Source organism: Neoarius graeffei, chromosome 27, assembly GCF_027579695.1.
Source record: "Neoarius graeffei isolate fNeoGra1 chromosome 27, fNeoGra1.pri, whole genome shotgun sequence".
Classification (NCBI taxonomy): Eukaryota; Metazoa; Chordata; class Actinopteri; order Siluriformes; family Ariidae; genus Neoarius; species Neoarius graeffei.
This window is the reverse complement of record NC_083595.1, coordinates 30,864,503-30,884,346: the sequence shown is the minus strand read 5'-3', so window position 1 is coordinate 30,884,346 and position 19,844 is coordinate 30,864,503. Positions and strand designations below refer to the sequence as shown.

At 41.3% G+C, this 19,844-nt stretch overlaps 1 protein-coding gene across 1 annotated transcript in view; it reads left to right on the top strand.

Moving 5' to 3' along the window:
- The window catches only part of aqp9b (aquaporin 9b), a 39,288-nt gene that overhangs the window by 3,531 nt on the left and 15,913 nt on the right, over positions 1-19,844 (top strand). The window contains exons 3-5 of the mRNA XM_060911701.1: positions 11,661-11,798; positions 12,344-12,462; positions 18,640-18,857. Coding sequence (XP_060767684.1) covers positions 11,661-11,798; positions 12,344-12,462; positions 18,640-18,857 — 475 coding nt within the window. The remainder of the gene's footprint in view (positions 1-11,660; positions 11,799-12,343; positions 12,463-18,639; positions 18,858-19,844) is intronic.

The following is a 19,844-nucleotide window of genomic DNA, read 5'->3' as shown; positions in this document are numbered from 1 at the left end:
ATCATAAATCATGGCAAATATTATAATTGGTTATAAATCACTTATTATGTCAAAAAGACAGACAACTGCTGTGTTAAATTATTCATATTTTCCTTCTCATCATCTTCCGACATCATCATTCACAAGGCCTACCCCAAATTCTGAACAAACTTGGTTGCATAGCTTTAAGAGGCTGCGTTACAGGAGGCCGAGTTATTGTTCCCATATTTTTGACAACCAAAAAAGAAAGCAAGTTCCCCAACATCCTGAATCCCAATTTAACCCCTGAGTATAACCTGGTTCAGCTTAATCAGCATGACTGATTATCACCCAAATGAGGCTGGGTTCCCTTTTGAGTCTGGTTTCTCTCGAGGTTTTTCCTCATGCCATCTGAGGGAGTTTTTCCTTGCCACTATCGCCACAGGCTTGCTCATTGGAGATAGATTAGGGATAAAATTAGCTCATGTTTAAAATCATTAAAATTCTGGGGATTACTGCACTTTAGCGGGCGCTAACCCTAACCCAGACAAACACCAATTTTGACGACTTCGACATATAATAGAACAAGGAATTGTTCTAGCTATTGTTGTTTGAGGTACTGGTACTGGTATTATCAATACCTAATACCTAAATAAAGTATTAGGTATTGATAATACGGGGCTGCTGTCCCCGAACCCCCACTTAAATTTGCTCATATGCTGCTAGGCTCGGTAAATGTAAACAATATGGCGGAATTGTGCCCGCTAAAGTGCAAACTAGCCAAATTCTGTAAAGCTGTTTTGTGGCAATGTCTGTTGTTAAAAGCGCTATAAAAATAAACTTGACTTGACTTGACTGTGCATTAGCTGACACACCACCATTTCCAAAACAGCATGAGAAATCAAGCCATATTTAAATATCTTTCTGAACTGTAATGTTTTGCTTTGCCCTGATTTTTTATTAGTGCTGTCAGACACCAACGCTGCTCTTCTACTTGAAGCTCATGTTTAAAAAAAATCAAAGGGAAAAAAAAAACATCCAGAGCTTTTGGTAACATTTTGTGTCAATTTAAGTTTGTATTAGGAGTGATAAGCATTTGTGCCTTCAGCATTTAAGTGTTAATATAAGAATTCCCAAATGGCTGTGGAGGAATTCTGCACACACTGTGTTATTTTAAAGACACTAAAACGTGTTATAAAGACAATTTTTTTTGTGGTAGCTCCAAAAACTATCCATCCATCCATAGCCACTTATCCTGTACAGGGTCGCAGGCAAGACTATGCTATCTATCCCAGCTGACTATGGGCGAGAGGCGGGGTACACCCTGGACAAGTCACCAGGTTATCGCAGGGCTGACACATAGAGACAAGGAACAATTCACACTCACATTCACACCTACGGTCAATTTAGAGCCACCAATTAGCCTAACCTGCATGTCTTTGGACTGTGGTGGAAACCGGAGCACCCGGAGGAAACCCACACAGACATGGGGAGAACATGCAAACTCCGCACAGAAAGGCCCCTGTCGGCTGCTGGGCTCAAACCCAGGACCTTCTTGCCGTGAGTCGACAGTGCTAACTACTACACCACCATGCCGCCCTTCAAAAAATATCAGTGTTCTTCATTTGACATCATGAAAAATAAACAAACCCTCAAGCACCTATAGCTGTTTCAGACCCACAATGAACAAAAATGCTCCAGACATTTCCCTGAACTGATGTTACCATAAAAAGACATTTTATAAAGTTAATGGTAAACTTTTGTCCAAACTTTGCGTAACTGCCCTTTCTATAAATGCTATTAATAGAAAGTAAGAGCAAGGTAATGGTTTAGTTAACAAATCAAAACAAGAACAAAATAGCTTTTTATAGCAGACCTGCCTGATCCATCCTGATGCCCTACTTCTGGTAGGAGTCTCATCACATCACTCCTGTGGAGGATGGCCCCATATGAACAGTCTAAAGATATACTTAGAAGATCTTCACCCACTTAGAAGGACATTTACAGTTTTACTATGATGGCTGAGGACTACAATTGCCATGATAACTTTAGGACTGCAGTTGTCATGAACAATTTTGCACTCAAGTCTCCATGAATGAACCGTTGACAGCTTCAAAAAACAGACTTCATGCTAAAACTATAATAAATTTCCTGGTTTCACAGTTATACTTTGTGACTATATAGGACACATATAAATGAGTTATTTATAATCATGCTATCTGTTATCACCCAGATGAGGATGGGTTCCCTTTTGAGTCTGGCTCCTCTCAAGATTTCTTCCTCATGTCATCTCAGGGAGTTTTTCCTTGCTACTGTCATCTCAAGCTTGCTCATGAGGGCCAAATAAATTTATTAGTACATACTGTATGTTTAAAGTCAGCCCTGCGACAACCTGGCGACTTGTCCAGGGTGTACCCCGCCTCTCACCAATAGTCAGCTGGGATGGGTTCCAGCTTGCCTGCGACCCTGTAGAACACGATAAGTGGCTACAGATAACAGATGGATGGATGTTTAAAGTCTTTATTTTTCTGTAAAGCTGCTGTACATTAATGTTACATTACAGGCATTTAGCAGACGCTTTTATCCAGAATGACATACAACATACCCAGGTGGTTAGGCACCTTGTTCAAGGGCACTTCAACCATTCCTGTTGGTCCAGGGAATTGAACCGGTAAACTTTTGGTCCCAAAGCCACGTCTCTACCCATTAAAACATGGTGTCCCCCATTCTGTTGTTAAAAGCGCTGTACAAATAAATTGACTTGACTTGACTTGACTTTATTTCACCTATACATTGAAATGCTTTTCTTCAAACTTCTTAGCTGGGGTCAGAGCACAGCATCTTGAGCATAAACCTTTAAAGGCTTTGCCAAGGACCAGTAGTGGCAGCTTGGCATGATAGTATTTGAACTCATGAGCATCTGATCAGTAGCTCAGTGCCTGTAACCACAGAGCTTGCGGAAAAGTTTGTAAACTGTCCCTGATTGCTGTTCAGTCCATTCTGCTCAGAAAAGAAGCAGATGGAAACTGTATTTTTAGCTCTAATCCTAAGACCTACACAGCTGGATTCAACATGCTCCAAACTGAGCACTCCATCTTGACCTTTGTCCTCAGGGAGAGTGTGATGTAAGTAATTGAGAAACAAATGGACTCCTGCCTCATGTGAACTCAGAGACTATATAATTAAGAGGAGTGAGTTAGTGGTATGAAGGTGACAAGTGTAAGACGGAAACACATTCAGTGGTTTGATTATGCACTCTTTAGTAACTGACTGTGCAGATGTGAAACACTATGTGTATCACAGGGCTTTACTGGGTACACTGTGGATTAAATAACGATCCTATGGATGACTCAGGAATTTATAAAAGTTCACTTGAACTTTGCTGAATAAGACAGTACGTGAGTTAATTTACACCATCAGCATGAATGAAGCACCAGTGGTGGTGATTTTAAAATGGACTTGCATTTCATAAGATCACTAAAGTCAAATGAGGCATGAAAACAAAAACACAGCGATTTCACAGAAAAGCAAAAGGAAAACTACGCTGCAAGAATGACACCCAGTGTACGTGATGTACGTGATGTTTGTACGTGATGCCTGAACAAGTGGACAGAAAACAAAGTGTGTATACACTGGGTGTCAAAAATAGTAGCACACTTATGTGATGTTTGTGATTGCAGACCACATCCTAATGACATGAAATATGATTGTGGAAAAGTAAGAGTAGAGAGAACTCCAAGAGCTCAAGCAGCTTTTTGGGCAGCTTCTGCTTTGCTTTCAACATTCAGACCCCTGCTAGAGACTTTTGGGTCAGAGTCCCTCTCACACCAGAATCTGGTCTTCCCAGGCAGTTTCCTGTCCCAGTACTTTGGTTTGTAAACCAACTCTTTAAGGCATATGGGTATGGCGCCGTTCTCCATTTTGAGGCTTTTAGGTGGGAGATGTTAAATAGTAGGTAGGAAACAAGGAGGCACTGGGTGCAGAAAAGTCACCACTAGTAGCGGATTTATGAATTTATAAGAAGATAACTAGGAAAAAGGAGGAGCTTCAGACATGATCTTTCTCTTAAAATGTCCACTTTTTTCAGCACCCTTTTTTCATTCCAATAGATTTTTTTTTAATATAAAGAGCTTAGCATGAAATCACAACCAGCTACAAGATAATATCATTACAAGCCAAATAAATTAACTTTTGATTCTATAAAGCAGAGGTTCTCAAATTGTTTTGCATCCAGAGTCCCTTTTAAGATTGAAACAAATTCAGTGGATCCCCTCAGTACCTCCAACTATTCAAATATTAGGCTCATTATTTGAATCTGCTCAGTAATATTCCTGAGCAGCAGCACAGTGATGCTGTAGTTAGCACTGTCGCCTGACAGCAAGAAGGCTCTAGGTTTGAACCTCATGGCCAATGAGGGCCTTTCTGTGTGGAGTTTGCATGTTCTCCCCGTGTCGGCGTGGGTTTCCTCCGGGTGCTCCGGTTTCCCCCATAGTCCAAAGACATGTGGTTCGGTTAACTGGCTACTCTAAATTGTCCATAGATGTGAATGGTTGAGAGGAGTAAACCTCTATAATAATCCAGTAGAAGGCAACAGGAAACCCCTACTATAATTCTTCCCGAGAAACTTTGATGGCTGGAGCTGCTGCATCACTACAGTGATATGCCACATAGAGAGAGAATATTCCAGATGTTTATTGGGATGATAGGTTACAGGACACGTTTATACGCCAACTTGGTTTGAAGTTATTGAAGACTGGAATAAAACATTTGACAGAAATTCAAGGCTACAGTCAAATAGTCTAACTAGAGAAACTGTAAGAAAATGGTGGGTTGTGCTTTCCAACACCGTAACTATTTTTGTTCCCTGACAAACTCTATATCCTTCTACTCTTACAATCAAACTCTAAGAAATATTGGCAGTCATAAAGAACTTGGGCAAAAATATAAATCCATCTATTATCTGTAGCTGCTTATCCTGTACAGGGTCACAGGCAAGCTGGAGCCTATCCCAGCTGACTATGGGCGAGGTACACCCTGGACAAGTCGCCAAGACACATAGACACAAGCAACCATTCACACCTATGACAGCATGTCAGGATGGGCACCTCCACATCCTCCACCATCGTCCTCAATACCAGTGTTCCTCAGGGCTGTGTTCTGAGTCCAGTTTTGTACACGCTGTACACCCACGACTGTGTCGCCACCCATGGCTCCAACACCCTCATTAAATTTGCAGACGATACAACCATTGTTGGATTGATCAACAATGATGATGAGGCACCATACAGGGAGGAGGTCCGAGCACTGGTGGCCTGGTGCAGTGACAACCACCTCAACCTCAACACCAAGAAGACAAAAGAACTCATCACTGACTTCTGGAAGACAAGGGCCACACTACAGTCAGGCCTGAGCATCAACGGGAAAGAAGTGGAGCGGGTCAAAAACTTCAAGTTTCTCAGACTGCACATCTCAGAGGACCTGGGCTGGACTGTGAACACCACCCACATTATTAAAAAGGCCCAGCAGCGTCTTTTTTTCCTGAGAACGCTGAAGAGGAACAAACTCCCTCCACCTCTGCTGAAAAACTTTTATCATTGCAAAATAGAGAGTGTCCTGACCTACGGATGTATGGTGTGGTATGCCAGCTGCACTGCGTCCGAGAAGAAACAACTGCAGCGGGTCATCAAGACTGCTCAGTGGATCATCGGCTCCCCACTCCTACGCCTAGAGGAGATCTACTCAAGCCGGCTCCTCCGGCGGGCCACAAAGATCCAGGATGACCCCGCCCACCCAGGACACTCTCTATTTTCCAACCTCCCCTCTGGCAGACTCAGAGTCATGAGAGCCCGTACCAACAGACTGAAGAACAGCTTCTTCCCCATGGCTGTGAAGAGACTGCTGCAGGAATCATGGACACCCCCCACCCCCACGCACACACACACACACACACACACACATGCGCGCGCACATACTACTACCTCCCAGTCAATGGACAATAACTCTTGCACCTCAAATATAGACTGCACCTTTAATACAGACTATTTATATATACAACCCCGATTCCAAAAAAGTTGGGACAAAGTACAAATTGTAAATAAAAACGGAATGCAATGATGTGATAGTTTCAAAATTCCATATTTTATTCAGAATAGAACATAGATGACATATCAAATGTTGAAACTGAGAAAATGTATCATTTAAAGAGAAAAATTAGGTGATTTTAAATTTCATGACAACAACACATCTCAAAAAAGTTGGGACAAGGCCATGTTTCCCACTGTGAGACATCCCCTTTTCTCTTTACAACAGTCTGTAAACGTCTGGGGACTGAGGAGACAAGTTGCTCAAGTTTAGGGATAGGAATGTTAACCCATTCTTGTCTAATGTAGGATTCTAGTTGCTCAACTGTCTCAGGTCTTTTTTGTCGTATCTTCTGTTTTATGATGCGCCAAATGTTTTCTATGGGTGAAAGATCTGGACTGTAGGCTGGCCAGTTCAGTACCCGGACCCTTCTTCTACGCAGCCATGATGCTGTAATTGATGCAGTATGTGGTTTGGCATTGTCATGTTGGAAAATGCAAGGTCTTCCCTGAAAGAGACGTCGTCTGGATGGGAGCACATGTTGCTCTAGAACCTGGATATACCTTTCAGCATTGATGGTGTCTTTCCAGATGTGTAAGCTGCCCATGCCACACGCACTAATGCAACCCCATACCATTAGAGATGCAGGCTTCTGAACTGAGCGCTGATAACAACTCGGGTCGTCCTTCTCCTCTTTAGTCCGAATGACACGGCGTCCCTGATTTCCATAAAGAACTTCAAATTTTGATTCGTCTGACCACAGAACAGTTTTCCACTTTGCCACAGTCCATTTTAAATGAGCCTTGGCCCAGAGAAGACGTCTGCGCTTCTGGATCATGTTTAGATACGGCTTCTTCTTTGAACTATAGAGTTTTAGCTGGCAATGGCAGATGACACGGTGAATTGTGTTCACAGATAATGTTCTCTGGAAATATTCCTGAGCCCATTTTGTGATTTCCAATACAGAAGCATGCCTGTGTGTAATCCAGTGCCGTCTAAGGACCCGAAGATCACGGGCACCCAGTATGGTTTTCCGGCCTTGAGCCTTACGCACAGAGATTCTTCCAGATTCTCTGAATCTTTTGATGATATTATGCACTGTAGATGATGATACGTTCAAACTCTTTGCAATTTTACACTGTCGAACTCCTTTCTGATATTGCTCCACTATTTGTGGGTGCAGAATTAGGGGGATTGGTGATCCTCTTCCCATCTTTACTTCTGAGAGCCGCTGCCACTCCAAGATGCTCTTTTTATACCCAGTCATGTTAATGATCTATTGCCAATTGACCTAATGAGTTGCAATTTGTTCCTCCAGCTGTTCCTTTTTTGTACCTTTAACTTTTCCAGCCTCTTATTGCCCCTGTCCCAACTTTTTTGAGATGTGTTGCTGTCATGAAATTTCAAATGAGCCAATATTTGGCATGAAATTTCAAAATGTCTCACTTTCGACATTTGATATGTTGTCTATGTTCTATTGTGAATACAATATCAGTTTTTGAGATTTGTAAATTATTGCATTCCATTTTTATTTACAATTTGTACTTTGTCCCAACTTTTTTGGAATCGGGGTTGTATAACATTTTATCTGCACTTTACTGTTTTGACTATTTATGTTTAATATATTTTCTTGAGACTGTGACATGTAGCTGCTATAAGAGAGATGCTGCCAAACGGAATTTCGTTGTATTCTTGTACAATGACACTAAAGCTTCTTCTTCTTCTTCTATGGCCACCAATTAGCCTAACCTGCATGTCTTTGGACTGTGGGGGAAACCAGAGCACCCGGAGGAAACCCACACAGACATGGGGAGAACATGCAAACTCCACACAGAAAGGCCCTCCTTGGCCGCTGGGCTCGAACCCAGAACCTTCTTGCTGTGAGGTGACAGTGCTAGCCACCGGCAAGCAAAAAAAAAAAAAAAAAAAAAAATATATATATATATATATATATATATATATATATATATATACATACGCAGACAGTTGTGGTCAGAAGTTTACATACAGTGACATGAATGTCATGGCAATATTTGGGCTTTCAGTAATTTCTTTGAACTGTTCTTTTTTCTGTGGCAGAATGTACAGCATACATCTTTAATTAAAAAAAACACTAGAATTTGGTGCACAAGTTTTAATTTTCTTTGGGTTTTCTGAAATCAGCACAGGGTCAAAATTATACATACAGGGTCAAAAATATACATACAGCACACTTCATATTTGGGTAAAATTTCTCTTCATAAGATTCACCTTGACCAAACATTTTTGCTTATCATGAACAAGCTTCTGGCAGAATTCTGGTTGGATATTTCATGACTCTTTATGGTAGAATTGGTAGAGTTCAATTAAATTTTTTTTCCTTGGCATGGACTCGACTTATAAGCAGGATCCATATGTTTTCAGTAGGGTTGAACTCAGGACTTGTTTTAAGTTTAATGTTAGCCTGCTTTATCCTCCACAACCAGCTCTGATGCGTGTTTGGGTTCACTGTCCTGTTGTAACTCCTAAGTCGTGCTCAAGTTTCTGATGGTTTATGCTGAAGAATTCTGAGGTAGTCCTCCTTCTTCATTATTCCATCCACTTTGTGGAATGAACCAGTTCCACTGGCAGCAAAACAGCCCCAGAGCATGATGATCCTACCACCACCACCAGCTGGTACAGTGTCCCTCTGTACATGGTGGTCACTGTAGCCAGACAACTCAATCTTTGTCTCACCTGGCCATACAGCTGTCCTCCAGAAGGCTTTTTTCTTTGTCCGTGTGGTCAGCTTCAAACTTTAGTTAAGCTTGAAGGTGTCAATTTTGGAGCAGGAGGTTATTTCTTGGATAGCAGCCTCTTAGTCCATGGTGATCTGAACTGTAGACAGTGATCCATCAGTTTCCAGTTCATGGCAGGGCTGCGCCATGGTGGTTCCCAGGTTGTTCCTGACCATCCACACTAATTTCCTTTCAGCTGAGGGTGACAGTTTAGGTTTTCTTGAAGCAAAGTGGCTTGGCAAAGTGACTGCACCTCACAATAACTTGGATACAATTGTTTGAACTGATCTTGGAATTTGCAGTTGTTTAGAAATGGCTCCAAGAGACATTCTGGAGTTGTGTACATCTGCGATCCTCTTTCTCAGATCTGCACTGAGCTCCTTGGACTTTCCCATTTTACTGTGTGTTGGTCAATGCAATAAGTGCTGTAAACAAGCCCTTTTTATGAAGGTACAGAGAAGCAACCAGCTGTAGTCAGTCATGATCACTAACAGGAAGTTAAGAGACCTTGGCCTTGGCAAGATACTGTAAGAGATATTTTGGAAGTTTCAGCAACTCTGAATTAATAATGTAAGTGAGCATATGTAAATTTTTGAACCTGCATGTATAATTTTGACCCTGTGTTGATTTCAGAAAACTCAAAGAAAATTAAAACTTGTGTACCAAATTCTAGTGTGGGTTTTCTTTTGTATTAAAGATGTATGCTGTACAATCATTCTGCCACAGAAAAAGAACAGTTCAAAGAAATTACTGAAAGCCCAAATATTGCCATGACATTCATATCCAAGAAGACATTCATGTCACTGTATGTAAACTTCTGACCACAACACACACACACACACACACACACACACACATTTTATATATATATATATATATATATATATATATATATATATATATATATATATATATATATAAAATCTCATTATCTCTTGCTGCTTTATCAGGCAAGCTGGAGCCTATCCCAGCTGACTACGGGTGAAAGGCGGGGTACACCCTGGACAAGTCGCCAGGTCATCACAGGGCTGACACATAGAGACAGACAACCATTCACACTCACATTCACACCTACGGTCAATTTAGAGTCACCAGTTAACCTAACCTGCATGTCTTTGGACTGTGGGGGAAACCGGAGCACCCGGAGGAAACCCACGCGGACATGGGGAGAACATGCAGGTTCAGACTCAGACAGACAGATACAGCGTTCAACAAGATAATGACCCCAAACACACATCGAAATAAACACAGAAAGCAGAAATGGTTACAGGAAAACTAAATGTGTGTTTCGCAATAACCATCATTTTCTGAATTTAACCCCTACTGAAACCCTGTGGTCAGAATTGAAGAGGATGTCCACATGCACAAACCTAAGAATATGTAGAGATTAATATGTTCCATCCACTTTTAACCATTACAGGAAGAGACTCCCTGCTGTGCCCATCATTGAAAGGAAAATGATTTTCAAAAAAAAAAGCAACGCACTACTTAAGAATTACTTATTAATAAAAAAAAATTACATATTAACCAAAACCTCCTGGTTCTGTTTTCCATTTGTTTTTTTCCAGGCTTTAGACAGTGAGATGAGATGAGCGAGAGTTAGCAGAGCTCTTCATTGTACTTTGGAGTTAAATAGAGGTCACTCCAATGCCCTAAATTGGCCTAAGATGACTTAGGCAGATTATGCCAGACCCAATTCCTAGGAAGCCAAGTGATTACATCTCTATTCGTATCATATCTATTATCTATTAGTATCTACACTCACCGGCCACTTTAATAGGATAGTTCTTGATTCTAAGATTCCTGTTCTTGGCTGCAGGAGTGGAACCCAATGTGGTCTTCTGCTGTTGCATGCTGAGATGCTTTTCTGGTCACTACAGTTGTAAAAAGTTGCTCTGAGTTGCTATATCCTTCCTGGCAGCTCGAACCAATCTGGCCATTTTCCTCTGACCTCTCTTATCAACAAGGTGTTTGTTTCCACCCACAGAACTGTCGCCCACTTGATGTTTTTTTGTTGTTTTTTGAACCATTCTGTGTAAACTTGAGAGACTGTTGTGTGTGAAAACCCCAGGAGATCAGCAGTTTCTGAAATACTCAAACCAGTCCATCTGGCTCAAACCAACACCCACGCCACAGTGAAAGTCACACTTTGACATCACAATTTTTCCCATTCTGATGTTTGAAGTGAACATTAACTGAAGCTCTTGGTTTGTATCTGCATGATTTTATGCATTGTGCTTCTGTCAAGGGATTGGCTGATTAGAGAACTGCATAAAACAGCAGGTGGATGGGTGTTCCTAATAAAGTTGCCGGTGAATGTATTAGTATTATATCTACAGTATTCTCTCTATTACCGTGAGCTGGCCTAGTGGTTAGCGTGTCCACCTCTTGAGTGTGAGATCGTGAGTTCTACTCACGGTCGGGTCATGCCATAAAAATGGTACTTACTGCCATCTGATAAGGCACACTGCAGTACAGATGTGAGGGGGAGTCAAACCCTTGCAGTTACCAGAGGACTAGCCCCCCCCCACTGTAATCCTAGCTGTATAGGCGAGAGTCCGAGGACTATAGAAATGGAGATCGGTACCACCCAATGCACCTTAATGCCTGGTTAGTACTGGGAAGGCAGACTGCCTGGGAAGACCAGGTTCTGGCGCAGGAAGCACTTACAGTATGAATATCTCTATTATGACACTTCCTGTCGTAATAGAGAGGACATACCCGTATTCCCTTGGGTGTCTGCTGAATGCATTTTTAACACATGTTGCCCACCATCATGCTTTAATTACCATGCACTTAATGAAAACAAAATGTTGATCATCCAAATATTTAGGACATTAACATATACTTGTCTTCTTATTACAGGAGGACATGTAAACCCAGCTGTATCTCTAGCCATGGTAATCTTAGGCAAATGTTCCATTAAAAAATTCCCAGTGTACGTGGTTGCCCAGTTCATTGGTGCTTTTGCTGGCTCTTGTATTGTCTTTGGACTGTACTATGGTGAGTAAATATTTTATACCACTTCAAACGTGATTTTCTGGTCCCTAGAATCAGGTTAATGTTTTGAACAAACTTCCAAGAGAACTGTTGAGCATACCAGTACCATCAATAGAGTAGAAAGACCAAGCAAGCATCACATTAACAATGCAATGTAGGGGCTCTCGAGTGGTGAAATGGTCATAGAGTTCATCCTCAAATACAACTGGGGGGGGGGGGGCAGTCATCTGTGGCTGAGGGTCCAATAGAGTGTAACCCACCCTGCCTTTAGATTGGGATGTATGGCCTTGCTGTCTCCAGTGATTATCTCTATATATAACATATTAGCATCAGATGAACGTCTTCAGCAATGTATGTTAAGTTGTTTTTATATTTCATAAATACCTATGTATTTCTATGCTGATGACTTCACCCTCTGCACGCTTCTCTAACTCACTGCAACTGTGTATACAGGTGTATCTGTATGATATTTCAAAGTAGAACATATTCAGGAAATATCTACAGTAGAGGTGAACTTAGAATTAAAAGAAAACATTTAATCTCTACAGATGCTTTTATGGCCTACTCCAACGGACAGTTGCTGGTCACAGGTGAAAATGCCACCGCAGGCATCTTTGCCAGCTATCCAGCAAAACACCTCTCGAACGTCAATGGGTTTTTTGATCAGGTGAGGGAGCGCATCTTCTGATTTTGATTTTGTAAAGAATTCATACTACATTAGGAGTCACTTCTGAAGGTACTTGAGTAGGGGAGAGCAGGGAGACTTGGGACAAGTTTTCAGCTTTTGTAAATTGTATGAAATTCTTTGCAGGTAGCATCACATTCATATTGTATTAGAGAGCATTTACAATATCCTCTTAGCACAACGGTTTCTCGGCTTGTCATATATACTGGCCTTCAGGCTTCAGTTTTTCTGCCATTATGTTTTGCAGGGAGACATGAGACATTGAGGGGAGACATGGGGCATCATGCTGGGAGAATTGGGACATATTGGGGAGATGTGGAAGAAAAATAAACCACCTAGACCTACATGTTTAATTTTTATTTATTATCAAAACTTGTAACATATGAACTGTACGAACACACAGTGATGGTACAGTGATAGAAAAATGTCAGTTTACCCAAAACCTGACAAGACAAAACCGTTCCATTCTCAAGAAGGAATTAATTAAGTTTAATTCTCATGCAGGTACACGCCCACATTTTTAACATACATTTTTAAATAATTTTATATTTGTAAACTACAAGAAAAAACCTGTAACATGATGAACTGTGGGCGGCACGGTGGTGTAGTGGTTAGCGCTGTCGCCTCACAGCAAGAAGGTCCGGGTTCGAGCCCTGTGGCCGGCGAGGGCCTTTCTGTGCGGAGTTTGCATGTTCTCCCCGTGTCCGCGTGGGTTTCCTCCGGGTGCTCCGGTTTCCCCCACAGTCCAAAGACATGCAGGTTAGGTTAACTGGTGAATCTAAATTGACCGTAGGTGTGAATGTGAGTGTGAATGGTTGTCTGTGTCTATGTGTCAGCCCTGTGATGACCTGGCGACTTGTCCAGGGTGTACCCCGCCTTTCGCCCGTAGTCAGCTGGGATAGGCTCCAGCTTGCCTGCGACCCTGTAGAACAGGATAAAGCGGCTAGAGATAATGAGATGAGATGATGAACTGTCCCAACTCTCCCCATCTAGCCATTTTGGGGAAAAAAAAAATTAAATGTTTTTTTCCCCAGAATTTAAGTTTAATAAATAATACTATATAAGGTAACTCTAGGCTACATACTTTAATTCCTCAAATCCCCAATTCACCAGCGTTCATTACACCATAGAATGAAGGTGGAGGCGAAGTAGAAAATACAAGTTTTGGTTGACAAAAATATTGAACTGCACAAACACTCACTGGCCACTTTACGAGGAACATGATCTTGATTCTAAGAGGTCATTTTAGATCACAGCACCAGAGCAGCTCTGCATGCGCACCGTTCACAATGCAATGGAGTGTAACAAGGAACCAGAATGAGGCCATATCTGTGCACTTTTTAAATGGTGTTTTCAGAAGAAAAAAATACAACAAAGGGTTTAAAACATTGTAGCACACCATGGTGGAGCACATATCACCTTGAGCACTCACTTTAGTAGTTAATACTCCACTCTTTACCACAGCAGTATGCACTCACCGGCCGCTTTAATAGGAACTTGTTCTTGATTCTAAGATTCCTGTTCTTGGCTGCGGGAGTGGAACCTAATGTGGTCTTCTGCTGTTGCATGCTGAGATGCTTTTCTGCTCACCATGGCTGTAAAGAGTGATTATATGAGTTGCTATATCCTTCCTGGAAGCTCAAACCAGTCTGTGGTGGGTTTCCCAAAAGCCTCTTAACGCTAAGAGCATCTTATTTAGGAGAGAGAGCGTTCATTGTGCTGCTTGCTCTACCATTTAACTATGATCTTTGTGCTGCGATACTTTTGGGAAACTCAGGCGTGGCCATTTTCCTCTGGCCTCTCTTATCAACAAGGCGTTTGTTTCCACCCACAGAACTGTTGCTCAGTCAATGTTTTTTTGTTTTTCGCACCATTCTGTGTAAACTCTAGAGACTGTTGCGTGTGAAAAACCCCAGGAGATCAGCAGTTTCTGAAATACTCAAACCAGTCCATCTGGCACCAACAACCATGCCACAGTGAAAGTCACAGAGATCACGGTTTTTCCCATTCTGATGTTTGAAGTGAACATTCACTGAAGCTCTTGATTTGTATCTGCATGATTGTGCTGCTACTGAGGAATTGGCTGATTAGAGAACTGCATAAAACAGCAGGCAGATGAGTTTTCCTAATAAAATGGCCGGTGAGTGCACCTTGTTGCAGTGTCTAGCTTTGTGGCTCCAAAGGAAGTAGGTTACTCTCAGGGGCAACATCTAACTAATGATGTAATCTAAAAGCTGACTGGTTGAAATTAATTTATGGGAATACAAACTATCCCGGGGCAGCACGGTGGTGTAGTGGTTAGCGCTGTCGCCTCACAGCAAGAAGGTCCGGGTTCGAGCCCCGTGGCCGGCGAGGGCCTTTCTGTGTGGAGTTTGCATGTTCTCCCCGTGTCCGCGTGGGTTTCCTCCGGGTGCTCCGGTTTCCCCCACAGTCCAAAGACATGCAGGTTAGGTTAACTGGTGACTCTAAATTGACCGTAGGTGTGAATGTGAGTGTGAATGGTTGTCTGTGTCTATGTGTCAGCCCTGTGATGACCTGGCGACTTGTCCAGGGTGTACCCCGCCTTTCGCCCGTAGTCAGCTGGGATAGGCTCCAGCTTGCCTGCGACCCTGTAGAACAGGATAAAGCGGCTAGAGATAATGAGATGAGATGAGACAAACTATCCCCAGTCTCTCCCATCCCAAGTCTCCCCGCTCTCCCCTACACACACGTCTGGGATAGAGAGCTTTGCAGTTGCTGTTTAGTAATCTGGATTCATGATTTCTTTTCAAAACAAGATGGTGTGTTTGTGTGTGTGTGTTTTCGTCTTGTGTTACTCTCTCTCTCGCTCTCTCTCTCTTTTTTTTAAATAGTAGCCTACTTATTTGCCAAAATCCCTATCAGTTATTTTTCTGAAGGTAAACAGCATCTATGCACCATTTTAGTGTCCTTGGTTCCAGGAAAGCCCAGGGTAAAACACTGAAAACACTCCAGCATGACTAACACTACAGTGAGACTAGGCCAATAACGAGCAAATTATACAAACTAAAACAATGAAACATAAAGAACAACAAAACTAGTAAAACATCAAAACTACAATATATGTAATGGACCTTTGCCATTTATTTTCAAATATTTTATTTCGGAGAAAATGGCCATAATTCATTTAATAGCTGCTTGACTTGCGCAATTACTGTTATTTAAAAATGTTATGAAATGCATATGGAAGTAATGAATGGGAGAGAAACCTCCAGAACGTCCAAAGCCATTGAAAGTGGGTGTTTACTGTTTAGATGTAATCGTCACAAGCACAAAAGATAAAGTTGATATTAAAAAGTGAATCGGGGGAGGACCTGATGTAAATGAATGTCATAAAACCAATCTTGTAAATTCTTGTCTTGGCCTTGATATGAGCAAGCAGTCTCGTATAATTTATGAGTATAAAATAATGTAAGATGCATACTAAATGGCCATCTGTTGATCATTAGCTACAAAATCATAATGCTAAAATGGATGCTGTGATTTCGTCTACAAGCACTTTTATTGCTCATGTGCAGATTCACAGTGGATGAGTTGACAATAGCAATCAGGAATGACTTCCTAATAAGTGTCCTTGTTAGACCGTGACTGGATCAGTCTATTACTGAAGCTTCACCTCAAACTGACCCATATACAGTACCATGAAGATAATGAGAGACCATGTTGGATATCAATTTGGTCACCATTCTCATCTCCCCACCCACTTCCATGGGGTCTAAGTTAAACCCAGTGTAATTTGGTAACTTTCACAGTTTAACCTTTATTTTAAAAAATATTATTACTAAGTACAGTGGTGCTTGAAAGTTTGTGAACCCTTCAGAATTTTCTATATTTCTGCATAAATATGATCTAAAACATCATCAGATTTTCACACAAGTCCTAAAAGTAGAGAAAGAGAACCCAGTTAAACAAATGAGTCAAAAATATTATACTTGGTCATTTATTTATTGAGGAAAATGATCCAATATTACAGATCTGTGAGTGGCAAAAGTATGTGAACCTTTGCTTTCAGTATCTGGTGTGACCCCCTTGTGCAGCAATAACTGTAACTAAACATTTCCGGTAACTGTTGATCAGTCCTGCACACCGGCTTGGAGGAATTGTAGCCCATTCCGCCATACAGAACAGCTTCAACTCTGGGATGTTGGTGGGTTTCCTCACATGAACTGCTCACTTCAGGTCCTTCCACAACATTTCAATTGGATTAAGGTCAGGACTTTGACTTGGCCATTCCAAAACATTAACTTTATTCTTCTTTAACCATTCTTTGGTAGAACAACTTGTGTGCTTAGGGTCGTTGTATTGCTGCATGACCCGCCTTCTCTTGAGATTCAGTTCATGGACAGCTCTCATCTCATCTCATTATCTCTAGCCACTTTATCCTGTTCTACAGGGTCGCAGGCAAGCTGGAGCCTATCCCAGCTGACTACGGGCGAAAGGCGGGGTACACCCTAGACAAGTCGCCAGGTCATCACAGGGCTGACACATAGACACAGACAACCATTCACACTCACATTCGCACCTACGGTCAATTTAGAGTCACCAGTTAACCTAACCTGCATGTCTTTGGACTGTGGGGGAAACCGGAGCACCCAGAGGAAACCCCCGTGGACACAGGGAGAACATGCAAACTCCGCACAGAAAGGCCCTCGCCGGCCACAGGGTTCGAACCCGGACCTTCTTGCTGTGAGGTGACAGCGCTAACCACTACACCACTGTACCGCCCAATTAATAAATGACCCAGTATAATATTTTTGTCTCATTTGTTTAACTGGGTTCTCTTTATCTACTTTTAGGACTTGTGTGAAAATCTGATGATGTTTTAGGTCATATTTATGCAGAAATATAGAAAATTCTAAAGGGTTCACAAACTTTCAAGCACCACTGTATGCATGTTGGTATGGAAGGTTAGAATGACCCTAAATCTCTGACCTTCATAATTCAAAGAGTAATTGATAATTGGGTACAGTAAAGTGTTATTTCTTAGACTTCAAATAATACATGTCAAATTATTATTATATAAACATGTCTATGCAGGAGCAGCTTATGATATCTAATATAGTGTCTATCCACCAGTAGTGGTTCCTGGCTCAGGTCACACTGACACATTGAGTCAGTCGAAAGTTTATGAACACCGTATCTGTTAGCATTCTTGTTCAAAGACCTCATTTTAAATACTCATGAAAATCTAACCAAGGATTTGGGATGTGTGGATCATGAATAATTTTTTAAATGTTTAGTAAATTGAGAAATGTTAGGCATTATTTTTTAGAAAAATCTAGACCGAATCTAATGAAGACTTTAGGCACACCAAATATTTGTTTTACAGTTAATACCTTACAATGTCTGAGTCTTTTGTCTATTAGCTTTACAACTTTACCATCCAAGTAGCTGCCTTTAATAAAGCACTTATTTACGGTTTCACTAGAAACTGGGAGCAAGCAGTTAATAAGCTCCAAAACTTACTTCTCTGTATCAGTTTGTTTGATCTGTAGCAATGACAGTGATCATTCTTTTCACAGTGAATATAGTAAAGAATAGAACACAAAGGGGCATGCTGCTATAGGAAAATAATTAACAACTGCACATGGGTGTGAGTGAATTTTCCATAACAGCACGTCTTGGAGTGTTTCTTTTACAATAGAAATCTGTCAATAATTACATTTCTGTTTATTAAAGAGCAACACATTTATCTGTAAAGTTACTAAGACAAAAAAAAAAGAATGCAGCGTATCATGTTGCCATGAAACTACAAAGCCCTCCATCCAGAAGACCTTCCTGTGTCTGAAGACTTACAGTGACACTTTTCCCTCTGACTGTAGAGACACGTTTCAAAATACTAAATAAAAATCTCCTCACTGTATTAAAGATTCATTATATTAAAAATTACATCCATTTTAATAATCTGTTTATTAGGACGGAGCATCCATTGTATTGTACACATCCCTGTGTGAGATATTACTATAGAAACAGTAAAATATTACAATAAGGGCATCGATAGAAAGCTGTGATTTATCTTGCAGCTGGAATAACTGTCATAGCTGTTGTTATAGAAAATTAATCAACACTTTTTAATCAATCAGAGTTTTAAACTCCAAGCCCAAACATACACAGTGTAATGGTTACTGCTTATCGGTGCAGGTGATTGGCACTGCAGCTTTGGTGCTGGGTATCCTGGCCATCGTGGACAAGAAAAACATAGGAGCCCCTAAAGGAATGGAGCCACTGCTCATTGGTTTCACCATCCTAGGCGTCGCAGTGACTATGGGTTTCAACTGTGGTTATCCCATCAACCCTGCCCGAGACCTGGGTCCCCGGCTCTTTACCGCTGCTGCAGGCTGGGGGGTGGAGGTGTTCAGGTACAGAAAACACACTGTCATAAATCTGCTTGACCTCTGACCTGACCCTGATCTGACCTAATTCCTTACATCAGAGCTTGTATTAAACTTCACTCGAATACTATGACTTTAGAGCAATATTATATTCCAAAGAAACACTAGTTAGCCAAACAAAAGCAACATTATTTGGGTGAATTGCTCAGGCGAATGATTTAAACTGAGGAACAAACATCATTCCAACCCATAAATTTGGTGCTTGATAAGATTTTCAGGGAAGAATCTGTAATAATTCCCTTTCTTAATTGGATTATCCAGGTTGTCTTACTAGTAGCACTATCTTAGATCAGCCCAGTTTATCCAATAACATTTAAGATGTATAAATTAACATAAATGTGTAAAACATACTGTACACTCACTGAGCACGTTATTTGGAACACTATACTATTACTGTGTAGGGCTTCCCTTTGCTCTCAGACAGTCTCAGTTCTTCATGGCATGGATTCCACAAGATGCTGGAAACATTCTTTTGAGATTCTGGTCCATGACTGCATCTCACAATAGCACCCAAGCATAACTACGACATCACAATGCATTACGGGGGCTCGCTGGGGTCGGCAGTTGAGCAATATAGTGGATATTAGATTAATTTTACGTGAGAGCGATGTGAGAGGAGTGATTTTGCCGTGCTCTGTCATGGAAGACAATGAAATTGGTGATTTAAAGAGGTGGATAACATGTCAAGGGTTTGCAGCAGGAAAATCGGAATCCAAATCAAGCTTGACGAGAAGGTAAGAAGGTTTTTTTGTTTGTTTGTTTGTTTTTTGTTTTGGTTTTTTTAACACCCCCCAATGCCCCAGGATCACGAAGCAATCTTAGACTTAATCTTAGAGTTTCTTTTAATCTTCAGTTACTCCTTACCGTTTTCTAGGAAGTTTTGTTCTAATGAAGTTTTAGCCTTGTACTTAATCTTGATCCAGCACAATGAAAGTTACAGATGCGGTAAGGGAA